This window comes from Lagopus muta, chromosome 5 (genome assembly GCF_023343835.1).
Source record: "Lagopus muta isolate bLagMut1 chromosome 5, bLagMut1 primary, whole genome shotgun sequence".
In the NCBI taxonomy this organism is placed as follows: Eukaryota; Metazoa; Chordata; class Aves; order Galliformes; family Phasianidae; genus Lagopus; species Lagopus muta.
The window spans coordinates 9938724-9964675 of NC_064437.1; the positions used below are offsets into that span (position 1 = coordinate 9938724).

Below are 25952 nucleotides of genomic sequence, written 5' to 3' on the forward strand. Positions count from 1 at the left end.
AAAGGGGCCTGTGGGGACTGTGACAGCTCTAGGGACTGTATTTCATGCACGGCTAGCTGAATTCTTTTTGATAATAAAATGAAAAATTACACTGCCCAGAAAATATCAATTTTCTTGCAAGGTGAGGCCCGTTTAAAAATGTATTTATACCGTATTTACCATTTGGAAAAATTACCTCCTTATTACTTTTTGCTCTTGCATTGACTGTGACAAAAAAGTCAATGCTAAAAAATTAGCCTCTTGGTTGCTCCTGGAAAGCTCCTTCCACCTGAAGCAGCAAGGGGCAGAGGTGTGTGCTCCCTGCAGAGCTCACCCACAGAGGGACCTGGGCCCAGCTCCTTCCACCCTCCACTGCCTAGGAAAATCCAGGGGTTTGGAACCCCCCTATGCCCCAATTCTCTGCACAGTAAGGAATAATCAGTATTAGATAATTAGGGATGGATAGCTGACAAGCAGACATAATGAACATTGCTATTTCGATCAACTAGATGGGGAAGAAACAGCTACCCAGCAGGTAAGCACAGTTTTTAAGCCGCAGGGCAATTCATTACTTTCCCCAGATGTCCTTCTTAATTGTACATAATTAAATAAAATACAGAAAGGATGAATGGGGCATTTTAGTGTGATGGGGCCAGCTCAAGGTATGGGAACGGAGTGGGCTGTGCATGAAGGGTAACCACCTTCTGGCTGGAGCAGCCCACGCTGTAATCTGACTCAGTGCAGTGACCGGGAACAAGCCATGGGGCTTTCCTGTCCTAGCAAGGCATCTGCCCCCACACACAGCTGGGAGCCCAAGCAAACAGCATGATCCTCCCTGAGAACCACAGAGAAGCTGTGTGCCAAGCTCTGCTGGCAGAAGGCAGCTGGCCTTGGCAGGACACAGCGCAGAGACGTTGTGGGGCACGAAAAGAAGTGACCGTGAGCAGCGCAGTGTTTCGAGGAACACTGACTGTGAGAGGGGAAGTTACCCTGTTCTGGGAGGTACATGCTGCATCCCACATCCAAGAGGGAAAGTTCAATTCGTTTTCAGCATTTCTCATCCATCCATGGCTATCTACTGAGCATCAGCACGTCGGAGGAATATGAAATCACTCCTGACAGCTGAGCCGCAACGTCCAACCATGGTGTCCGAAAATGAACCGAGGAAGCTTGCTGCGACATTTCTGGGGTAGCAGCTTCCCCTGGGCTACAAGTCTGCAGAAGGAGAACTGAAGCAAACAATACAGGCAGCAGGAGACACACAGATGTGTTTGCCGGCCCAGGAATGCAGTCAGCGAGCATTCCCAGACACCACCTCCAGAGCCACAGAGACGCGGGGGACAGTGGTAGCCCATTTAGGGAAACTGTAGTGTGCCTGGTTCCAATTTGCTACACTGACTGGGCAAGGGAGAGATCACCCTTTCTTTGCCCGGATGCTGCATCTCTTTCTCCTCCCATTAAATCTGCAGCTTCTGGGGTCAGCATGAAGCCATGGAAGTTCCTGCTGTCATCCTGAGCTCTGGCACTTTCAAAGGAAATGGCTTAAGTCATGATGACATAACTGACAGCCTTGCTAATACAAAGCAATTTCTCTTTAAAGCTGTCGTATCCAGTAAAGTGTTCTGTACATGCAACATTCTGGCTCTTGAGTGGAAGAGCAGATTTATATAAGCTGTGGCTTGCCTGGAAGCCAGGGTGGGAAGCAGCTTTCCTGAGATATCTACAAGTTTCAAATGGATTTCATTTCCCCCTTTTTATGTGCTGGATTTCAGGTCAACAAGCAAACTTTGAGTCTCACTGATTTCACAACGCAAGAGCAGCCTTTGGCTGGGAGAACCCACGCTACAGAAAAAGGAAGTCACCACCATACCCTCTAGGAAGCCAAACACACAAAGCGCTGTAATGCCTGGAGCTGCTGTCTGGAGCTCCCAGCAGCCATCAGCCCTGTTTGAGGAAGCACATCCCCCTCTGCCTTTCCCCTCTTTGTGAGCCAGTCATCTAGGGGAGCACTGGTTACCCCAAGGTGGTAGCTGAAGGAGCTGTCAGGTAACACCTACCATCCTCATCAGTGCGCACGTGCACGGGGATGCTCTCCGGTCCAGGCCCCACATCGGTGTGAGCCCTTACCCACACCTTGTACTCGGTCCATTTCTCCAGGTCCTTGATCTCCCAGCTGGAGTGCTCCCGTCCAATGCCATCCACCACATGCTTGGTGCTGTCATCTCCTTCCACTGCCTGGTATGCAATGGAGTACTGGGTGATGACCCCATTGCGGCTCTGGGCAGGCGGTGGCACCCAACTTACCCGGATGGTAGTGGAGCTGGTGCTTACACACTCGACTTCTTGGGGTGGGGCAGAAGGGGCTGGGGATAAATAAATGAAGGAAGTGGGGAGATGAAGGGAAATGAGTGGAAGGACAAACCAAAATGCACAGGGAACTGTTACCCAGCCAACTGAGCACTGGACATACACATGGAAATGCCGCCAGTAGGTTCCTGGACTACCACCTGCCCTTCTCTCAGATCATCAGAGATGGCACCAGGGGCAATTTGGATTTGAAAACCTGATGAGCAGCATGGAGACAGAAGAGCTCTTCTGCACCAGAAAGCACCTCCTCCCCATGCTGTTCTGGATGCTGACTTTACCAAGCACAACAAGTGACAATAAAGGAAGAGAGAGACTGGTAAGGAGAATGAAGATGTTTTCAGTGAAGATCCGAAGCAGATGGAAACCAGAAGAGGTAGGAAGCTACAGAAGGCAAGAATGGCAGAAGGAGAAGCTCACACACCAGACTGCATGAAAGCCTGCTCTAGACAAGTGAAGGAAACAACAGAGGGCAGGGAAGGCAGGTGACTGAGGCTGGCTGGTCGTGTTCAGCTGTCAGTGGCGAGCAGCACCTTGCCCAGATGAGAGCCAGGCACCATGTAGAAACAAAGGATAGCATGGCTGGGCTGCTTTGAATGGGTGTTGTACCTGGGCCTGCGTGCTCCATGCCTGCCACGTTGGTCACCTGCTGCAGCAGCTTGCTGGCCTGTGCAGCTGTGTAGGGGAAGGTAGGCAGGTCCTGTCTCCTCAGAAGTGAAAAGCCATATGCTCTTTGAGATAACTTCTGAGCCTGAGCTGTGCTAACTGATCTCAGTGGAAGGAATGGGAACTGGGTGATGGGTGCACCTCAGTCCTCTCCACAGAGCACTGTTGGAAGCAAGAGAGGGACTAGAAAAGGAGATAATAACTGACAGTAGTTCTGTGCTTGGATTTTTCTCACAAGGGTAGAAGCTTGGAGAATGCAGGGAGCCCCTCTGGCTGGGGAAGTGATGAGAGAGATGGGTGCATCCCTGGGTGCTTGCTGGGAAATGAGCCATAAGCAGAGGGCATGACACCACCACCAAAAAGTGTGCACAAACACTGTAAGGCTGCAAAGCTGTCTGGCCAAGCAATGAGGGAGTACAAGGCACCTCTACTTTGCCATAGTGGATGACAGGCTGCTTCCAGTTCCTCACTGCACCCAGAAATCTATATATGCAGAAAGAGAGGCTCCCCATGCGTAAGTCCTTTAAGCCACCTGTGCACCAGAGCTTGGCTCTTGGGGGCACAGGGACAGCTTGCCTCCTCATGGGTGAACACAACCTGTGTCACCTCACACAGCAAGGGACCTCAGATAACTGGAACATCCAGTGATTGCACCTAGACCGTGCCGGGCATAGGATGGAAGCAAATGAAGATCTGGGAAGGCTGGGGACAGCAGGACATCTCAGTGCCACTGGTGACATCTGCTTGCTGAGGCAGCTGCAGGCTGCACGTAACCCTCAGTGTCCACTTCTGTGCTCAGGGAGCGGGATGCATCCCTGGTGCCTGGGCAGAGCTGGGACCAGCTCTGGGGGAAGAGAAACTACAGCAGTGTGTGGAAGCAAGCAACTGCCTCCATGAGGGAGGTAGAGCGGGAATGGCCCTGCCATGTGGTATACTAGAAGGGAGTTGAAGTAGAACACGAATCCTCACACACTTTTAGTTAATTGAGCAGAGAAGTAGCAAGAAAGTAGGAAGACACAGTCCTGAAGCAACAGCAAGAGTGAATTCAGGGAAAGACACAGATCCTGCTGGCATCCTTCAGAGGGGCAGTTGAGAAACAAGGAGCTAAGCAAGCTTATGCCACTGTTTGCACAGAGGCAAAGCCTTTTGCTGCAGTCTTGCTCTGGCTTTGAGCCTCTACAGCATGCTTCAGGATGCAACAGTGAACTCCTTTTCCAAAGACAGCTTTGGCTGGCAGCGTGGGCAGGTTAAATGTTGGCTGTTGACTGGGTAAGAGTCACACACATGATGTACAAGGCACAAACTCAGATTAACACGTAAAGAAAGCAAAATAAAACTTGGTAACACAAGCAGGATCAACTTAAACTGCACAGGGAGTGAAAGTGTCCAACCCAGGATCAGCAAAGAGCAGACTGGGCAGCCAGCACACACCCACACACGCACCATACAAACAGCTGCTTTATCCCAGCTGCTCCAACCAGCCTCCCCCTCTGGCCCACAGCAGCTCCATGTGCCCACCCAGCCCACCTACTCCTCACACTAGGGAACAGGCAGCCTCAAGATCCACCTTCATATTTCAAGTGGGAACAGCGCTTTAATGGTGAAGCCTGATGGGCACAGAGCTGACGTTCCTCTCCCACATCACCCTATTTGCCTGAGGCACTGCAGGCTCCTGGAAAACTCCCCCCTCCATGTTCCTCAATCCCTTAGAGAAGCACTGCTTGTACTTTTTGCAGGGGCCCAGCAGCTAAGCAAGCAGCTTAGCAGGAAAGACAGCCCAGGAGCTGTCTGCCTGGGGTCTGAGGTCTGAGCTGTGCTGCTGGAAGGGTGCAGAGGGGCTCTGCATCCCTCTGGTCTTCCACAACAAGCTTGCCTGCTGTTCCTAAGCAGGAATGCCATGAGAAAAGCCCAGCAGCAACAATACAGACACCTTTCTGCAGCCCATTAGTGACTCATTAGCAATGATGTGCCTCCTGCCTGCCTTACCCGTGACTGGCTTGTCAGGGCCAGGAATAGACCCTGAAGACAGGCTCTTTGGCTGCTCCTGCGGTTTGTGTCCCACCTGAACATGTCATCCTCTGAGATCTAACAGCTTTTCTCAGGGCAATCAGATGGAAGATTGCGGGAAGGGAGCCAGTTCGTGGCTGGGAGCAACAGTCTTTCTAGATTAATATGCTTGAAGTCCATGGGGGACCAATCCAACCATGTAACACAAGATGTTGTTAAGTGCAGACCAAAGAATTCCTGCCCAGTAGTCATGTGCCATGCACACAACTTCTGCTGAGCTCAAGCAAAGCCTTTTGAAAAACCTGTTTGACTTTGAGACCCTCAGTATGTAAAAATCCACTCTGCCCTTGGACTGCTCAGCCAGTGGTCTGTGAGTCTCACTGAGCAGCTCGTCAGTAACTGCCAAGCAGTTTTCTTGTAAGAACAAAGAGTGCCATTAGAAATCTTCTCATGTAGGAGCCTGTAAGCCACGATCCACTCACTGGATAAACTGAACAACTCTTAGGGTCATCAACGTAGGGAGGGTTTCATTGGTTAAATCAAGTTATTCCTGTGGGTTTTGGCTAAATCTTTTCCATCCTGTCTCCATTACAGAACAGATGAAGAAGCAGTTAGCTACTGCTCCACTGGCCAGTTATGTGACAACCTCAAGAAGAGACCACTGGGAGATCCCTTGTGAGCAGACAGCACATGGAGTAGTAGGTCATGGGAAGATGTCTGCTTTGTGGAGTTCATAAAGGAAAGGCTTCTCTTTCTTGGACTGTTGTGAGACTGAAGGACTCATTTACACACAGAGCTGTCTGCTATTAAGTGTGTTCAAGGATAAGGGCACCCACTGATGAAATAAAGTGGCACAAGAGTTGCTTTAGCCTTTGCCTACCAATACAAAAGCTATCTGAAATAGGTGCACAAATCCCCATACTCAGAACTTGTTCTCAGTGTTTAAGTAGCTATAACTGCTTGATCTGAACTGCTCTCCTTTTTCATACCTGTCTATCTTGCAGCACTGAGACACCATTAGCTCACTTAAGGGGGTGGAGGAAACCTTGCAACTGATATATTAATGAAGTCGAGTTTCCCTCAAAGAGAAGGTCGTTCCAATAGTGAGCAGAGCTGCTCTTCCCTGCCGGGGCTCCCTTTCTAATGGCCATCTCAGGCTCACTGCTGCTGTGCATGCAGGCACCCTCCCTGCAGGGAAGGCTGTCTGCCTTTGCCAACTGCTCACCCCACATGGCTAGCAAATCCCAGACAGACGGTGAAAACGGAAATGTCTTTTTTCCCCTTTTTAATGCTCTTTGCATAATGGCAAGCCCAAAAATCGTTAGTGAAAACGAGCTTATCGCAGGGCCCTTTGATAGCCCTAATCTGCTTATGCACTGCACTTTGAGCTGCCAATCAGAGCAATGCGAACTCCAGCTCTGTGATCACATGGGGCAGAGAGAGGATGAAAGTGATATTGCCTGGGTCACTTCATTATCTAGCCTCCCTATTAAATCTACTGCAGCTTGTTTTGGTTTCCCCTAGTGCTGCAGTCCCAGAAGCAGCAGTCTCATTTGCTCACACAAACCAGGCAGACAGCTACCTTCCCAAACAAAGTCCTCCAGCTGCCTGACAGCCACAGGCACATCTGGCCTCAAAGAATGCTTCACTTTGCTACTGAGTGTATGGACCACAGGATGAGTCCTGCAGAAGCAAGGCAGCCGGAATGAGGAGTGAAGGGGTGAAAAACCTATGGTCTGGGAAGAGCCACATTTAGAGCCAGCCAAACACCCGTATGCTGCCTGTCCAGACAGCTTGCCTGCATGGTAGTAAATTCATAGAGATGCACAAGCCCGCTCAGATCAATCTCTCCAAAGCAATTTCCCAGTCTGCTTCACTCCTCCATCAGTTTTTATGAATCTACCCTCAGGGAAAGACAGCATGATCAAAGGGACACAAAGGAAGAACTTACCACTTGGGTGCACCCCCTCTGCCAAAGAGCCCTGATCCAAAACTTCAGCTGACTTTCCCCAATACACCCCTTAGCAAAATGTATGTCAGCATCCCTGCAGTCACAAAAGGGCAGACGCACCGAGCTGTTCCATGCCCAGGTGATGAGAACTGGACTGCTTTTACTTTGTCTTTAGTACTGCAGACTGAGACACTTACTGGATTGGGCAGTTCTGGCTTCCACAGTTGGGGTGTAGACTCCTACCCCCAGCTCAGAGTGGGCACCCAGCCTGAACTTGTATAGTGTGTCTGGTTTGAGACCTTCCACAGCATATGAGGAGGTTGGGTCAAACTCCACCTTTTGCTGCAAAATGAAGAGAAAACACAGATTATTTGGTGCAGGTGGAGAAGAAATAAAAGCTGATGCTCAGCTCCAGCACCAAGGAGACCAGCAGCCCCATCACCCATCCTGGCTCCCAAAAAGTCATGGCTATGCTACCTATCCTGCTGCAGTCCTGCAGGGCTCCAAAGCATTGAGCTTTCTGGGTGATATACAAGGACCCTGCAGGGAAGCAGATCTCTCCCACCACTTGGCTACTCTACTTAGAGTCTAGACTTCACTCAGTGCATGACAGCTTTGTGGGAATGCTGTCTCTAACTATAGAGTTCAGACAGGGGGCACAGGACACTGGAATTTGTTTCTTTTCAACACACGATGTCTGCCTGTGAAACAGTGAAGCCCTCATCCATGAGCACTCAGGACTTTCAATGAACCTCAAACCAGCGCTGACAAAAGGCTGGTTTTGCTGACACTTCACCCAGTGGGCAGTATTTCTTGTAGCTCTCATGCGACTATAAATCTGAGAGAGTGGGAGAGGACCAGAGGACACTATGATACTGCCATGGAGCAGTTCTCACTGTGTTGTCCTGATGGCAGTGCTAATTTTGATTTATGCAGAGCAGGACAGTAAATGTGGAAGTGCTCTCAACTCAATTTGCTCCTGAGATGCTTTGGAGAGTCCAGGGGCTACAGACAGATTTTGAAGGGCATTTCAGACCCACTTGGATGTCCCACTGCCCACATAAGCATTTAAAAACACCAACAGTACAGATACATCAGGGAGAGTGCCAGTGCATACTGGAGCTTCTCCTGTCCCGAGCTACTAGTGGTGCTTTGCTGGGGAACAACACGCACTGCTGAGACCACTTACACAGTGGCCAAACAAAGGCTACTGGACCCTGCCATATGCCTATGGGACAGAGGAAACATCAGATTAAACAGCCCCATTGTCATACCAGCACAAGCAACTGAATTGTGATGTTTGGTCCAAAGTGCTGCAGAAGCAGAGACAGGATTCTCACCTGAACACCATCCTCTCCTTCCCAGTACAGCAGCTCATATTTGGTAATGCGTTCCTGAGAGGCAGGCAGCCACGTCAGCAGGATGCGGGTATCAGACTCAGCCTCTGCCTGGAAGTCAGCTGGCTGGGCAGGAACTGGGGACAAAGCACACAGTTAGTGCCAGCAGGCAGATGCAGGGAAGGAAGTTGCGCTGCTTTACAGAGACTGTGTTTCACTTTGGGAGGATTCGACCTCCACTTCTGGACCCCCCTTCTTCCTTCTCCCCAGTACTTGGAATATCCTGGCCAACAAGCAAGCACCTCTGGAACCCAGGCAGGTGACAAGGGGACTCTTGCTTACTGCAAGCCCCTGACTCTGTGTCCCAGCTCCTGGGGTACTCATATCCCAGTACAGTTACACAGGTGCCAACACACACATCCGAGGGCCTTGTGTCACATTTTCAGCATCATACTCCAGACCGAAAAGTGGGCTGCGTTACTTGCACAAGGATTTATACTAGCTCTCCAAGACCATCTGATGGCTGGGGGGCAGGGATGACACTGTGACAAGCAACCATTTGAGCATCAACTGCAGTTGTGATGCCTGGTGCAGATCAGACACGCAGCTGAGCTGCACACCACTGGGGTAGGCACAAAGCTGTGGCACCCATGCCATACGTACCCCCTTGCTGCGTTTTGACCTGGATGATGTCTGAGGGTGGCCCGTCGCCCACGGAAGTGAAGGCCAGGACACGGATGCTGTATGTGGTCCCTGTGATGAGGCTCCCCACGGTGGTGAGATGGCTGTCATCGGTGTTGTGCTTCTGCCACATGCTCAAAGGCAGATGCGAGTCGGTGGTGTAGTAAACGCGGTACCCTCGGATCTGTCCATTTGGCTCCTCTGGCTGCTCCCACTGGACCAGCATGGTGCTGGCACTCAGCATCCGTGCCTGGACTTTGAGGGGTGGACTTGAAGGAGCTTGCTCTCCTGTCCGAGCCTCAACCAGCTCACTGGGGGGACCCCTGCCAATGTTATTAACTGCAATGACCCGGAACTCGTACTCCGAGAAGGGGCTGAGCCCACCTATGCTATAGCGGGTTGTTGCCACACCGTCCACCTCCTGGAACTGACCCTCTAAGGATTTGGGCTTGTACTGGATGACGTAATATGAAATGGGGTCAGAGTTGCCCGAATCCCAGGTGAGGGTCACGCTGGTAGCTGTCGTTTCAGTCACTAATGGCTCCGTTGGAGGTTTTGGCAGCGCTGCAATTGGAAGGCAGAGAGGTGTGATTTAAATAATTTAGTCAGCTCAAACCCTGCAATGTGCATGGGGATAAAAATGGAGCTGCCACCTCCCATTAACATTCTTCTTTAAAAGGCAGAAATCATTTCATACTCTAGAACATGCATTTTTATATTACCATATATTGCTTGAAGTGGTTCTTAATGGAAGGATAAACAGAGCAATCATGTTATTAGACGTGCTTGACGCACTTACCAGCAGCAGGCTAAATAAAGGTAATTCAACGGGGATGCAGGAATGTTTCTGTCATGGGGGTTCAGCTGGCAGTGGGAAGGTGCTTGCTGGGCTGGGCTGGCCCCAGAAACGAGGTTTACAGATGATTTACAGTGGGATACAGTAAAGCAACCAGAGTACCGCAAGTAATCTGGAGCCATGCTGCTTCCACAGAGACAGCATCCTAGGCCACAGGGAGTTCACGGACAATGCTGTTAGATGGGTTGATGGGAAATGCCTTGCAAGTATTACAGTATATGCAGGAGGGATACAGCCATAGAAATCATCAACTTGCACATCCACTACTTGACTGGGTGGTTTGTCAAACTGCAACCAGACAACAAACTGTTACACAAGAACTCCGTGACACTGTCATCTCTGAAGTGTTAATGAGAACACAGCTACTGCAAGCAAGCATTTCCAGATCTGCCATTTTACCGCAAGAACAAAGAAAGCAAGCATGCATGAGATTTGCGGAGTACACAAATACTTTAAGACAATGAGTGAATTAAAGTCTACAGTAAGTTTAAACCTCCTACAATCCACTCTAAAGTCATTAGTGACTTGTAATGCAGCTGTGCACAAGGTGGAACTAGAAAAAATGCTCAGCTCAAACAAAGACTCCCAAGTACTTCATTTTCTGGCAGAACCATCAGGCTTGCAGGTTCTACGTGGCGCAGCAGATGGGGGCAGACTCAGGAGCATGCTTGTCCTGAACGCTGGTGAAGGGTGCCATTTCCAGTGCTACTGCAACTCAAGCACTGAGAAAATCAGTGAGGGCTGAGCTGGCATAGGAGGCAGGGATATGCAACCCGTGGAGGGTAGATGCATCTCACCCAATATTACAGCCTGAAGCAAGACACTTCCTACAGCACCAAGAAATTGGCAGCCTCTCTCAGGTTTTGGAGTGCCGTGAGAGTGGCTCTTGCCAGCTCTTGGGTGTGCAGCCTTGTGTGTCTGGTGCCTTGGATGCACTCACTGAAATCAATGTTGTGTCATCTTGCTTCTTCCATATGCCCTGCAAATGTCTACTTTCCAACAAGCACAGGAGAAGCAACATTGGGTGAAGAGACAAAGGCAGCAAGCTGTCCAGAATGAAGGTGCAAATGAAGATAGAGAAACCAGGAGGAAGACAAGAGGTTAAAGTTGCTAAGCAGAGCCTTCCCAGGAACAAAAGGGTAAATACTGGGAACCATCAGTGCAGTGAAGCTGCACCCACCAAGTAGCGAGCACTGTGAGTGAAGGGAGCAGTGTGTGGCTGAGGTTAAAAGCATCCACTGACTAGCACCAGGGAAAGAGAATTTGCAGTTCATCATCAGGTCAGAGAGGGCTAAGTTTCAATTTTGTGATTTGTTCAAGCAGGGACTCTGTGCTAAAGGTGGCTACAGTGCAAGAGGGGGCCTGTGAGACCAGACAGACTCAAAGGATGACACATCTGTAGAAATCCAGGCTACGTATCAGCTGCAAGGAGGAGAGGGATAGTGTGAATCTGTTTGGCCTTGGATGGGAAAGACAAAACACGTACTTCAGCCTCCCTGTAGGGAGCTGTCTGGGCAGGCTGCCCTGTCCCCAGTGGTCAGCATGCATCAGTACTGTTCCCTGTGAAACAGTGCAGGAAGCATGTCTTAAAGACTTAGGAGGGAAACAGGCAGAGCAGTAAGAGAAGAAAGAAAACCGACAGAAGGAAAATTGCTCACTCTGGCAAGGCCTACAGGAAGGTCACACTGCTGGAGCTAACCTCCTTGTCCTGCCCTTAACTGCAACAAGGAAAGGAAACATTTGTGCCAAAGGTTCTCTGGATGCAGACTTCCACAGTCACCTGCACCAAGCAGCTCCCACAGCTGCAGGCATGAGTCAGAAACCACTGAGATGAGCACAGTCCCAGTGAGGTTCCCTTGTGACATAGCAAGACACAATGTGACACAAACTGCATATAGAAGAAATGGCCTCCAAAGCCCAAATGCTAACATACTGCCAGTGGAAAAAAAAAACAACAAAGTTGTGGGTTTGGGAACTTCCCTTACAAGGTGGAAAACCCGTAAGAGAGTGAAGACAGTTGGCTGTGCCCAAGAGCGCTCAAGATCTTTGAAACCCAAGTACAAGGAATAACTCTACCTTTGACAGTGATCTGGGCCGTTGCTTCGATCATGCCGAGGGAAGAGATGGCCACACAGGTGTAGTTGGCAGACTGCATGATGTTGTTCAGCTCCAGCACGTTCCTGCCGACGGGCATCTCATCCTCTTTGGTCAGCTCTTCCACACCAGCCATCCACTTCACGTAGGGCATCGGGGCACCTACTGCCACGCATGTGAGGTTCACGCTCCCTCCAGGCATCACCTCATGGTTGCTCGGAGGGATTGAGAATCGAGGAGCAACACGCCGCACTGAAACAAGGAGGAGACAGCTAGTAGGGCATGGAACCAGCACAGAGCACTCAGTTGAACCATAGGGGAACACAAGGGGGACTCAGAAGTTTTGCCTGTCTATCCCTCAGGACAGATAAAACCGAGTGCAAAAGCTTTACACTGCTTCATCAAATTGTGCATGCTTTGCTCTCCTTCCTCGGCCACTGGAGTCTTATTAGAACTCATTATGGGATGGCTCAGTCCATTCTCTCCACACATGGCATTCTTAAATTGTATCGCTAATGTGAAACATTCCTCCATTTAAATTACGTCCCTCTAATTAGAGAGCAAGCACAAATGCCAGTCACACACTCTCTCTGTGCAGGACCCACCGAAGCTCTGCAGAATGGCATTACCTGCTCCGTTTATTAGCTCTAGAGTAAAGAAACCTGTCCCCTAAGCCTCACAAGGTTTGGACAGGGGCAGCAGAAAGGCTTCTTTCTGAATTAGCACGTGTGCTGCTAAATAAAATATAATTCCTTTCAAAATGTAACTCAAGTTCTACCTTGGCTCAGAAAAAACAGTCACCAGAGATGCATGACATTGTCAGGGTCTGAACAGATCACCTTGCTGGGCAGGAGAGAACTAATCTTGACAGATGTGAGTTCATATCCATTTTGACAGAAGGGAGCTGGGCTGGCAGAACCATCCCAACCTCTGTGGCAGTGCTTTGGGAGATGTATTCCTCCTTATTTCACTGTATAGCTTCTCTTCATATCAATCCCTTGCTAGGTATTTCATTGGTATTTCATTCAAGACTTATTTGTAAGCAACTCTCAGCTACAATAAAGCTCTAAAGCTGCCTGCCATATGCATTCCCGTCAGGAAACTGACACTGAGAAATGAGGCCCCTTCTCCAGGGTTAGTGTTATGGGGCTATTTAAGCAAAGGTAGAGAAACCACTGCGCTCGGTAAATCTTTTGTCTCCTCTGTGCAAGCTCACTTTGGTCTGTAGTTTAAAAAGGGAAACTGCTCCAACGTGTCCTGCCCAGCACCCTGCTCTGCTGTAGCCTCCTCTGCCAAAGAGTGGTCCTGAGGGAGGGCTGCTGTCTGCTGGGCTGGCTCTGGAGGGGCCTTTCCCTGCTGTTTGGCTCCTCCAGTGAGGCCAGCCAAGCACTGGTGGAAGGCAGATGTGGGGCAATGCACTGCTGGCCCCAGGGGCTCAGTTCTGCCAGTTCAGACCCATCATTTCTCTGTGGATGAGGAGGCTGCCACCAGCCCTGTGAGCCGCGGAGGACGCTGTGCCACTTGCTGAGATGACTGTCCCCAAATCTAACCTCGCTAGCTCTCCCTTTGATGATTCATCCCCAAACCAACAAGCTTGCAGAAATAGACTGAAGACGAAACCCCCACGCTAGTATGAACAACAGTGTTAAAACTTCGTGATAAATTAGACAATGCTGTCAACACTGTGTGTGTACTACACGTCTCAGTGACAAAACAGGGCTCATTAGCTCCTTCCAGCCAGGAGAAGGATACTTGCTTTTCTTGTCTTTTTGTTTTTTTTTTTAAATGTCTAAATCCAAATCCAAAGTCTTGCTGGTTGTTTCTTTTAATCAATTATTAAATCTGAAATCAGTGGCTACATGAATGATTGCCAGTGAGGTGTTACCTGACTGACGGGGCAGCGCTCCCCGAATGAGACAGAACTGAAAGCGTACTCAGGTGCTACCCAGTCATGAGAATACAGAGTTAACCTGATGGACATGGCAATGGTTTAACATGATGGTGTGTATTTCCAACCAAAGCATCCCAGCATGTTTGTTAAGAGTCAGCTCTCATTTTCCAATGAATATGGCGTCGAATTATTTCAGCTGTTCAAATTCCGTCCCCATCCAAGGACCACAACCACCCCCCACCCCATGCTGTATGAACACAAAAAAAAGAGCAAACTTTGAGGACAGAGACAGAGGTGGACACAGGGCGCTCATGCACATGCACCAGGCAAGCAGGTGCCAGAGGCCGTGGGAGTCAGAGAGAAAGCAGCACTACAGATGTGCAGGGACAGAGCACAGTAACTCACGTGCAGAGGTCGAGAACTGGACGCCATGCAGGAAAGCTAGAGGCCAGCTTACACCAGCAGGTTTTGTCTCCCATCCCTGTGAGACCAGAGGCAGCACAACCCACATGGGCTCTCAGAACCCTCCTGGGGACATGCTGAGTCCAGTCAGTGCAGCGTCCTCCTGTACTGGCAGGAGTATATTCAGAGGAAGGTACGGGCTCTGCAGGCCTCCCATTCTCGCGGGGGGATGAATGGCAGCTTCTCACCCCAGCCAGTGCGGAGGGAGAGGGGAGATGCTGTCAGTTAGCTATAGTGAGAGCTGGCAGAGCTCACACAGCAGCTTGCAGAGCACCGTCAACACATTCCTCTGGCTCAAGCCAGTGCTTTAAGTCTCTTGCTTTTCTAACACAGGAGTCTGCTAATAATGTAAATAAGTATAACCTCTCAAACGGCGGCGTTCTTCAGAATTTCTGTCCAATTTACAAGTCAAATCTATGGGCAAGCAAAGCCCATGGAGCCACCTTAAAGGCTGCTGGAAATTTTGTTGTTCTTCATTTATTGCAGCAATGAATTTTCCCTTTTAATTAAAATTTACAATTTTATTTTTATTTTTTCATCATCTTTTTGGATCAGGATCTGAGGAGGAGGATTGGAGGCTTTGCAAGAGCAGCACAGGGAAAATTACTGTGAATATTAGAACAATTTCGACGGACAATAGCGTAACTCAGAGGTTTGGTTAAACCAGCAGACTGTCAAAAGTGAGATTCGCTGACATTCACCCCAAGCACAGGCGGTGTGAGAGCTCCATGCTGCTGTGCTGTGCAGACAGTGCTCGCAGAGAAACCGAAGTGGAACCAGCGCTGTGCAACCTGAGCCTGTGCCCGGATCCCAGAGGGCAGGGAAGAAGGATGGCAAGGAGATGGGGTCCTGCTCGCTGGGGACAGTGCAGTGAGGATGGAGGGCAGCAGGCAACACATCAGCCACAAAGGTTGAGACTGAGAAGCGTTAATAATTCAGCATGCATTAACATGCACACTTCTTGCCTTGAGAGCAAAGAGCACCAATCGATTGCCTGGCTCCTTTCACCACAGGAGTGGCTGCTTTCTAAGATCTCAGGTTCCCGCTGAGAGTGACGTTACCCTCTCCCCCCTCCAGGGAGCCAGGAACCCTCTCCCTGCTGCTGTCTGCAAGGAGTGGAGGTTCTGAGCTACAGATGCCAGTGATCAAGGCTCTCAGGCTGGTGCTGTCAGCCCCTCTGGCATGCTGAGACACTGCTGGCATGCAGCAAGGAAACACAGCAGCACCAGGAAGGCATGCCCATGCTTCTGAAACAGCATGATGCTGCTAGGGAAGGGGAAACCAAGCTGCTTCTCCCTGCTGGCTGTCTTGGCCACAGTGGAGCTGAGCAAATGACAATGCTAACACCCCTGACTCCAGCTTGCAGAGATGCATGGCACTGCTGTCTCCCCCCTTCTGCTCCTCCTCTGACCCAAGGACAAGCCACCTGAGCTCTGCTCTAAAAGAGGGCTGGGTGAGCAGGATGATGCATGGTGCACAGTGCTCTCAGCCCAGCCACACTTCCACTTTGCCCCAAACTCCTGCTCTACTCAGCAATGCCTCCTCCAAGTTGGGAAGGAATGAATTTAAGAGATATCCTCAACCACGATCGTAAGTCTCCACGGTTTACTCATCTACAGACACCTTTCATCTCTCCCTAGTGTCATCATTTTAAGGAAGGACTTCAAATGGAAAGGCGGTTGTTGGTGTCTCACAATCTATTGACAGAATCAACAGCAGGAGAGGAAAAATTGGAACCAGAAAAAATGCATTTACAGTCTAATCTTGTGCTCAAACAATGCTGTACTATTTATGCTCCCAATGCATCCTTGAGTGCTGACATTTTATAGACAATTTCCAAAACAGGGCCTTGCCATTTTTGGATTATATTTCAGCTATAACTTTTAGGTCTAATTATTTGTGCTGACAACCACATATAAAAGAGGATATATCATTACAGTGGTGCAGCACTGGAGACACATCAGCATTCAGCATACTGACATACTAATAGCAAAGTAGGGAAGAGCAAGATTGTGGAGCTGTGCAATTTGCATTCACTCTCTGAAATTTCTCTGATGAAAATAACACAACATTAAGGAGGAGAGTAAGAGAAAGGATCCACTGTATCAAGATAAAATAACTCGTTAATAAATAACCTTGTAGCACTCACAGAGCAATAATTAAATGCATGGGTGAGCAGTACACAGTTTTAAGTAAAGCTGAAAAAACATAAGATGCAATTATCAGCACCAAACAAATTATAAGTACGGCAAATCCCATTGGAATATTTAGAAACTAATTTCTATCTTCATATTAAATATTTGCGTACCTGGCTATTTTTGGTGGGGTGGGAAGGAAGGGTCGACAAAAGGAATGGGAAATTACCTGCTCCTGCTGGCTTATATCCATTCTGGGCTGCCTCCCCTCCACTGAAGCATGCAGCCAAACCATCCAGTGCCCTGTCAGAGGTTTGTTCTCCAGAGGCACCTGAGCCATCACAGCAGCGCTCCAAACGCACTGAAATCTGGGAGGCTTTAGGCTTTGGTTTTAATTTCTTTCCTTTTCCTCCTTGCTCTCATTTTCCATCGTTGTCTTGGACCCAGGTAATTTTATCCTCCGTGAAATCTATTTTTAGTTGGTAAACAACAAGGGCCCTATGTCTCTGTACAATCTAAATGAGAGCACGTTCCAGGCAGAGTGAAGGCAGCGTAGTGGAACAACTGCTATGACAACTTGTTAAAACTTGTTCCAGTGATGATTATAAGATCAACTCACACAGCTGCCTGATGGCGCGTGTGTGGGGAGCCAGGGAGTCCCACCGTGCTACCCAGGAGCAACCCTGGGACACATGGCCATCTGAGCATCTCTCTCTTTTCCAGCACGTGCAGATGGATCCACGTGGCACCTCAGTGAGGGAGATATCTCTTGAGCTCCTCTGCAGGCCACCAAAGGCCTCCCTGGGCCATCCCAGAACAGCTGAGGCCACTCCTGAGTTCCCTGCTCACCTACCAGCAATAGCAAGACCCAACCCCAGGGATGAGAAGACAGGAAACACTGCCCTGGCACCACACACGCAAAGGACCTTGGCCAACACAGAGAGCTGGGAGCTGGCCACCGCCTGCATGGGGACAGCAGGAGGGCAGCTGGAGGAGCAGGTCCTTCTCCAGCTGAGACCAAAGCCAAGTTTTACTCCCTCTGAGAAAGTCAAAACTCTTAAAGCCACATGAGGAACTGAAGGACCTGCTCCCCCTAGAACTTGTGAAGGGCTGGAGCTACTCTGACTTCCAAAGTCTGCTCATGATCTCTGGCCAGAAAGCAGCAGCAGTTTAGAGGTATTAGGTAGGCACCTAGCAGAGGCAGTGGGTTAGAGAAGGACCCCACATACAGCAGCATGCACTTACTCCCACCCTACCTTTGAAAAAAAAACATCCTGGCTGGTATTTGCATGGAAAATGTATTCTGTGCATTTTAAAACTCAAGCAACAAAGACATGCAAGCAACGTATCAATGCCATCACCAGAGTCACAGCAAACAGTAAGCAGATTTCATCGGGCACACTGTGGCCGTGCCTGGAAGGGAGCCAGAGTCTGCAGGGCCCCTTCCCCTTTTGGGGATGGCTCTCCTCTCCCTACTGGAAAAGTCCCATCTGACGTGGCGTACTGTAGGTGGATAAGAAGTGAAAAGGACCAACCTTCTCGCTGATCTGAGAGATGAAAGTTTGTTTTGTTTGATGGCAGAGTGCGATGAAGATGAGGAGGGAATAAAAAAAGACAAGGAAAAACACAGAGAGTAAAAACAGGCCAAGCTTCATCTGTCTGCACACCACTGAAACGACAAGACAAGACTACAGAGGTCAGCCACGACTTCCCACCGTGCACACAGGCCGCTCTGTGCCAGGGACAGGAGCGAGCCACTCTTGCACCGCTCTGGCCCGGAGCAGGGCCGGCCCCTGTGCCCCACTGCCAGCCCCGGGCGGAGGGACCCACGCTTACTCACATGGAGGGAGCTTCGGGGCGGCCCCGCGCTGGGCCAGGTGCTGGAAGCACAGACACGTGCAAAACACACACAGCAAGGGACTCCAGCCATCACACGGACGGACACGCTCCCACGCACCCACTCCGGCTATCAAGATGATGGCAAAGGCACTTTAAACCCGTTGACCACACACTAGGAAAAGCATGTCGATCCGAATTGTATCAAGTGTGAAAGAAAAACTCCAAGTGGTGGATGGAAAATCTTCTACCATGAAGAGCTGCTCCCGCTCTCCAAACAAAGAGCTACACATAGCAGAGAGATATTAGGCAAGTTACAGGCATGCGCAGGCTCGGCTGGGCTCACTTTCGGGAGAGCCTCAGTGGTACCCTTTGCTGCGAGTGAGAGACAGACAAGAAATCAGGACAAAGACACCCAGAGAGAATTGAGCAGATCCCAGATTTTGTTCCTGCGGGAGAGACAGTAGAAGGTTAGTTGCATTTTCCTCATCGACAAGGGAGATCTTATTTCTTTAGCAGGAGTGACCTCACTCCAACTATGGATCTATGGCGTATCAGTTGTAATTGAACCCTCGCTGAGAGAATACAGAAGTGGATTTGATAGTTAAAGACTGCTTATGAGTCACATTTCTGACGGGAGAAGGAGGAGGTGGGGGGAGGAATTTGCTTTCCAGCTGCAAATGAGAGAACAGCATGTGGCATCATACAGTGCACAGGACAGTCAGCCATTTCCTGCGATTAGAGGACAAGATTTTAACCAACACTGACACGGTACAGACCAGGCAACAAACTGCCAATAACAGCTACAAGCGTGGCCTGTGAAGTGCAACGGAGCTTGGAAGAGAACAGCAGAACAGTTGTTTTGATTGCTTCAAGCCAGGGGGACCAACCTGCTCCGCTCACTGGGACTGTGTGACTGAAGGGTGAGAGGCTGACTGAGGGCATGAGCCCAGGGTATGGTGCTCCAGCAGCCGTGGAACAGGCAGCCCCACCAGAAGGATGTCCATGCTACGGGTGCTGCTGCCCCAGGGAGCCCGGTGGGACCGCCCTGCTCAGCACACACAGCTCCAGCTTGCCCAGCGTGTTGACACTTGAGCTTAGAGTTGGAAAGGCGAGGAGACACATGTGAAACACGCTAATTCAAACAGATTACTTTCCGGTCTGTCAAACTGGAACGGGTTTGGGGCCTGCTATTCGTCACTAATTGCCGGATTATCTCTTAATCTCTAATTATATTTGTGGCTTATGGGGAATAAAAGCCAGTAACAGGGCATTTTGGAGCAGCTGTAAGGAGAGAGGAAACACCTGGGCAGAAAGTTCTCGCTCCATTCCCTTCACTTTATGCTTAAGCAGCTGCTGCTTTATCTCAGATGAACCTGATAAATGGTAAATCGAAAGTTTCGTCTCCTTACAGATCCCATTCACATTCTGTCTTATCTCCAGTTCTCCATCCATGTCATTCCTAAGCTAAAAGGCATGTTTTACCAACAGGCTGTTGGTCTTTTTGTTGGTGGTGTCTATTTCTTTCCCTTTCTTCCTTTCCCCAACAAACAAAGGGCTCTGAGCAGTGACAGCAAGAGGCACCTGCCCCTCACGTGGGCATGGTGGAGGGTTAAGGCTGGAATTGCCCCCCCAGCCCACCCTGCTCACAAACCTGGGCTGCCTGGCTCATCACCCGAACACACAGGTCTGCGTGCGGCAAAGCAAGCGATGGCATAGCAGAAGTGCCAACAGAGGACAGGCTGCCCCAGAAGGTGAAAGCAGCACAGCAGCAAGGAGCAAGGCTGTGTCAGAGACACGTCTGCCAGTCCTGACTGTCAGGTGGCTCCAGTGCTCTGCAGACAGAAATCCTCACACTGATTGCCTTTGGCTTTTACTGGGCTGCAGACACGCTCATTTTCTGCAGCAGCAGCAATACTCTAACCACAGCTGCTCGTTGCAGAAAGAATAAGCTTGGGCTTATGGGGAGCTTTGCTTTGTGAATTCTCGGGCATCAGCTCCCTGAAACAAGGCAGGGGCTATGGCCAGGTTGTGAATGCACAAGTCAGAGTTTAGATAGCTAGCCCAAACAAAGGAACATGTTTCTAAAGCTTTTCAGAAGGGGAAACTAATACTTTCCTGAAGGCAACAAGAAAGTTCATTATCTCAATTGGCTCTGCAATTCTGCTGGGAGCTGACAGCATCTGCCCTGTGCTGAAATCCCTCTGGTGCTATGCAAGATGCTAATATAAAGGCAAACCCAGCCACTCTGGAATCCAAAAGACATAGAGGTGAACAAAAACCCAGAGGGGGATGAACCTGTTCCTGCTTATCGCTAAAAGCACATCTTGTGTCTCAAGGACTCCACATAAATCAGATTTTATTTTTTACAGCTTTTAAAGGTCTAGAGGAACAAAAGGACAGATTGCCTTTTTTTACGCCAGATTACATGAGAATAAGACAACCTCCCATTACACACAATAACAATGTGCTCCTGCCACAGTGATGAGTATATTCCATTCCGGAGACAGACAGGATGCTCAGGTCGCCCAAACATCCCTTGCCATTCAGAGCGCACACACATGCACCATGAATTCAATTAAGAGCAGAAAATCACAGAGCGCCAGAGATGGATCTCCTAGCCCTCTGTGCAAGGGGATATGAAAGGGGAGGGGGTGGACATTGAGTCGGCACAGACACGCAGACCTAATTGTTCCACAGATGTCTATGCAGACCATGCAGTAAGGAGGGGGAAACAGGCTTCCAAATCCATTTCTGTATTGTGCTGTCAGGCACCGAGCCACCAGCAAGTCTTCTTCTGTTTTCCATAAAGGTCATTTTACAAATAATTAGGCTTGAGCCTTGCATTTCACTGTTAACCACCGAAAGACTTTGCAAGGAATAAAGATGCCTCTGCCTGAAGTACAGCTGCTATGACTTTGATGAGAGCAGTAGCTTCAGCGAGGAGCAGTGCCCAGAGATAGAAGAGTTAAAAATACTGAGATCCCATAAAAAGGAGCACGCTTTCTTCATTGAGGGGTCATTGCTCTGTGTCAGATGGCTCTGTCATAGTATCACCTTGAGGTCAGGGCTGCACAGAGAATACATACGGAGATCACAGCCCTTCAGACCCATGGCCCTTCCCAGCCACACGCCAGTAGCTTAGGGGTGGTTGCTCTGTGACCTCTGGTGCAGACTGATTTGCCTTCTGATGGTGCAGGGCAGAGGCTGTCCGAAGCAGCAGTCTGGGTCATCCGGGTGGATTCAGCCTGTCACCAGGTGTCCCCTCGCTGGTCCTGCTCCTCACTGCTGGCTGCTGGGCCCTGGAGCTCCAGCAGTGCCTCTCACTGCTCAGGGACTGTCATCCATCTGAGCTGATAGGGTGGCTTAGCAGAGCTCTGCCAGGAGGGCAGGGCTGGGAACAAATGTGTTCTGTTACCCAGCCACTTCTCAGGCATTTCCAGCTCTGCTCTCACCACCGCTCTCAGCTTTTATTCTTCCAGCAATACCCTCAAGCTTTGTCTGCCGTTGCTATTTTAGCTGTTATAATATTACATAAGCACAAAATGTCCTTTTTGAAGGCTCCAAGTCTTGTTGCTCCAGGCCAGTGTCAGTCATTCAGAATTATTATTTACACAAGGTCCCCTCTGCAGCAAGCATCACACAGCTGCAAGTGGCCATCGCAGTGAGCTCCCGGTGCAAAACCCTGCCGAGGGCAGAGAACCACTGCTGGGGACGGAGCTGCAGCTCTTGGCTCGTGTTGGGTGACGGCTCCTCAGTGAAAACTGGAGAATCAAACTTCAGACTCCAACACGTTTCCCTGCTGCCACATGAGATACCAGCCTGGCCTTTCAAAAGGCTGATTGAGAAAGCACAGATTTTTGTAGTAAAACCATTTCTATTTACGGCAATCTCATATACTGCTTTGTGATCTGGGGACTGAGGAGACACTTCAGTTTTAAATTGTCTTTTCTTTACAAGCAGCTGTGCAGCTGCCTTGGAGGCTGGAAAGCAGCATCTAGAAGTGAAAAGTGGGAAACAGCTTTCTCGTTTAAGTATGTGGTCACTACTCCTGTAAGGACTATTGTAATAGCAGATACTGCTCACTGTTGTATGCTTGCATGCAAGGTTGGGGAACACAGCTTGCAAACCCCACAGAGTTTTGTATGGTTTTTCTTACACACAGTCCTTCAGCTCATCTCCTTCACTGAACAAACAATAACGCCACAGACAGAGAAAGCAAAGGGCAGAAAAAAACCTTTCATATGGGAAAAGAGATCCATAGAGGCCACTGCCTTCACAGGAATGTCACAGGGCCAGGCCTTAAGCTGAAAACACTCCTCTTTGTGCAAATGTCCCTGAAGACGAAGGCAAACGAAGAGTGAAATGTATTCAGAAAAACCCAATGGCCCACATGAATCGGTGGCATTATTCTTTACTCCCAGCGACCACAATGAGATGACACTACCTTTTCTCCATGCAAGGCCCACTCTCCCTTCCACACTTAAATCAATTTCTTGTATGTCTTGAATCAACTTCTAGGATTTTTGCTGCTAAATTAGACAGTAAGCTCTGTGGATTAGAGGAATCATCTTCCATATGTTTCTATTCCCTTCTGCTCTCCCTGCAGCACCATCAGTCCCAAATCTAATCACTGTTATGAGATACTGTGGTACATGTAGCCACGGACCACCACTGGATTAGTGCTTCTTTGTAGAGGGAAAAACATCCACGACAAGCATGCCTGTGCTGGCAGGGCAGGCTGGGAACACGTCGCTGCCCTTCCACAGACAGCCACTGTGGCCTGGCATGCTCTCTGCCCTTGGCTTTCATTCTGTCCTTGCTCCTCCAATGTTTCCTTCTACCCTGCATGCCTGAGGCTGCAGGGCAGCAGCAGGAAGGAGCCCACTCACAGTGCTGCTCCCAGCCCCGTCCCCGCTCTGCAGCAGCAGATAGACCTGTCAGTCCCGAAACAGGCAGCTTCTGAGGGTTGCTTTCCAGCACACTTAGTAAGATGAAAATAATAGCTTCAAGGAAAATGCATCCATTTTCCTTTACAAATCCCTGGTGTGGAAATGTTTTAACTTTTAATGAAGTCCATCTGTGCAGAAGTGCTGGCTCTGAAGGATTCACAGAGATGAGGTGCTGGTGTACCCGGCTCCTTCCTCCTCCTGTTCTTTCATTGATACAGGAAGCCCTGAGCGGTGCCTGGATGCTCCTTCTACGCCACCAGAATCTTCCTTTGTTAGTGTGAAAAGTATGATAAAGATGCTAATGTGCTTTCCAGCTCAGCACACCCACAAAGGATTACCTGGGAGGCTCGGAAAGGGGAGGACACGATCAAAAACACAAACCCCAAGAGTCAAAGAGACAAACAAACATTTGAACTATTAATAAAACAAGAGGCTGTAAAGGAGAGCGGGTACAAGTGCTCCTGAGAATTACAGAGGGTGGAAATTAGTGTTGCTGCTCAGACCTGCAGAGCAGCGCGCTCAGCCTTGCTTTCCCAGAAAGTGCCCAACTTCCTGGGTATTGGCCACAATGAGGTCAATCATTACGAAACCACTGTGTGGTGGTGGTGCAGCAGACGCACTTAATTTCCGCTGTAATTTAGCATTAATTAATGTCTTCTGCAGTAAAGTTGCAGGCACTTCCTAAAGGCTCTACTGGATGTCACCGATCCTTCTAATGACAACGCTGTAGGACAATCACAAGAGAAAAAGACACCAAGGGTTCTTTGTTCTACATCCCAGATGTCAGAAAGGAAGGTATTTCCATTTTCCCCTTTCTCGTTAAAGAAATAAAACACCCTGTTGACTTGACTAACTTTTTGCAGTCATTAGCTATCAGAGCAACGACAGGGTATTTTCTGTACAACATTAGCTATCATAAACTGTAAGCACAAGATGTAGGCATAAATACTAGCTAGGCCCCAGCACGCACAGAATTTCATGCAATAGTAATTTATGGGGTACCCGGTCTTAAATATACAGTGGAGCTTTATCAGGATCACACAGGCTAGAGACTGACATTGTAAAGATTATGTGCAATAAAAAAGCTTGTTCCAGAAATTTATGTGTAAGAAAATGGTGGTTAACAGCGAGGCATATGTCTAAGAACATGCTCTCCAGTGAATGTCAGGATCCTCTCCCATGTGCCAATTACCCAAGGCCCATGCTCAGCCCAACATGGAGAGGTGAACCTTGCTGAGCAGCGACTCAGGTGTAAGACTCAGTACATCCCTCAGACTTACAGGACTCACTCGCTAAACAAAGAGCATTCGTTAGTAAGAAATCAGAACATTGCAAGAGGAGCTTTTTCTATTCCTTGAAGTTGCCGTGCCTATTTCCAGCCACACTGCTCTAGGAAACACAGCACCAAGAATCTGAGTGTGCCACAGGAAACAAACCATCCCCAAACGCTGCAGACGAACGCTGGGTACCCACATAGACCTACGCAACAACAGCCAACATGGTAGACAGGATCCTTTCCCTCAGAGTGCAAAGGGACAATCTGGGATGAGTTTTAGCACAGCTTGCCTGAAAAATGAACATGGAAGAATAGAGGGAGTTTAAAATCATACGCAATTACATTGTGAGAGTGAAATGAATGATTCCGCTGCACAGACACAGCTTCATCTTCTGAATATGTTTAACTGGATCCTTCAGTCTTCCAAAGACTCCCATAATCCAAATTAGGCTGCAAAACAGAAAAGCAGTCCCCCAGAACAAGCAAAGACAACAATGCCAGAAGACACCCTTAGAAGCAAAGAGAAGCAAACACACATCATGTGAAGACTTGTTCACGCTCATGTCCTCTTCCCATACCAACCAATGCGTTGGTTTTTGTATTGTATTTTCTTTCTTCAAAACAGAGAGAGGAAGAAATGAAGATGAGATTTTATTATTAGACAGTTGGTTTACTATGTGAAAACAAAATCTGTTTCTAACTTCCTAGCAAATAATGCTTGCACCTGCACAAGAACCTTCTTTCTTTCCTTGGCAAAATCCATAACCACACTTGTCAGGGGTTCCTAACCAGTGGCTCCAGTTATACAGAGCTTCATATGAAGCAGCACTTTTTTCTTGCTGAAATTAACAGACAGGGTACAGAAGATCTTAGCCTTTGCCTTTTTCAGGGCTAACTCAAAACAGCTTCTATGTAGAAAAAGAGAACTGGCAAGAGACCATCCTGATGTAAAAGCTAGTTTTTCTGGCATGCTGAAAATATTTTTGAATTGGCAACATAGCATAATGATTAGAAAATCACTTTACATGAATTGCAGCTAATTTCCAGCAGGTTCCCAGTGTGAGCCATTAATACCCAGAGGCTTAATTGTTGATGCATATAAGATGGATTAGGGCAACTCCAAAAAGCTGTTCGGTTTTTAAAGATACATATTCCAAAGCAGAGGCCTAAGTACCAGCTCACCTGTAGCTGGTGCATCAGAGCATGACCGGCTTTATACAACTGCACCAGAGGTTAGTTTGTACTTAAGAGGATTAAGCATCCCTCGCTCCCAATTAAAATAGCTGTGACACAAAGTTAAGGAGTTCAAGGGACAAAGAAATTCCGGTTCTGCCCATATTTCAGCATTTTACAGAACACCGTGCAAACAGCAGAAAGAGATTTCCAGTAAACACGAGTCAAACCCAACATGGATGGACGATACCCTTGAGCTCGATTCACCATTTTGTGGAGCAAATGGTCACAT

At 48.9% G+C, this 25952-nt stretch overlaps 1 protein-coding gene across 17 annotated transcripts in view; it reads right to left on the reverse strand.

Annotated features, from left to right (window-relative positions):
• PTPRF (protein tyrosine phosphatase receptor type F) overlaps positions 1-25952 on the reverse strand; it is a 343225-nt gene that overhangs the window by 51634 nt on the left and 265639 nt on the right. For 12 of the 17 annotated variants that reach the window (XM_048944331.1, XM_048944335.1, XM_048944340.1 and 9 more), the window contains 5 exons: positions 11918-12187; positions 8968-9549; positions 8308-8441; positions 7165-7309; positions 2037-2342 (listed from right to left, as the gene is read on the reverse strand). In XM_048944331.1, coding sequence (XP_048800288.1) covers positions 2037-2342; positions 7165-7309; positions 8308-8441; positions 8968-9549; positions 11918-12187 — 1437 coding nt within the window. The remainder of the gene's footprint in view (positions 1-2036; positions 2343-7164; positions 7310-8307; positions 8442-8967; positions 9550-11917; positions 12188-25952) is intronic. The other 5 variants (XM_048944348.1, XM_048944342.1, XM_048944347.1 and 2 more) reach the window with 1 other exon arrangement.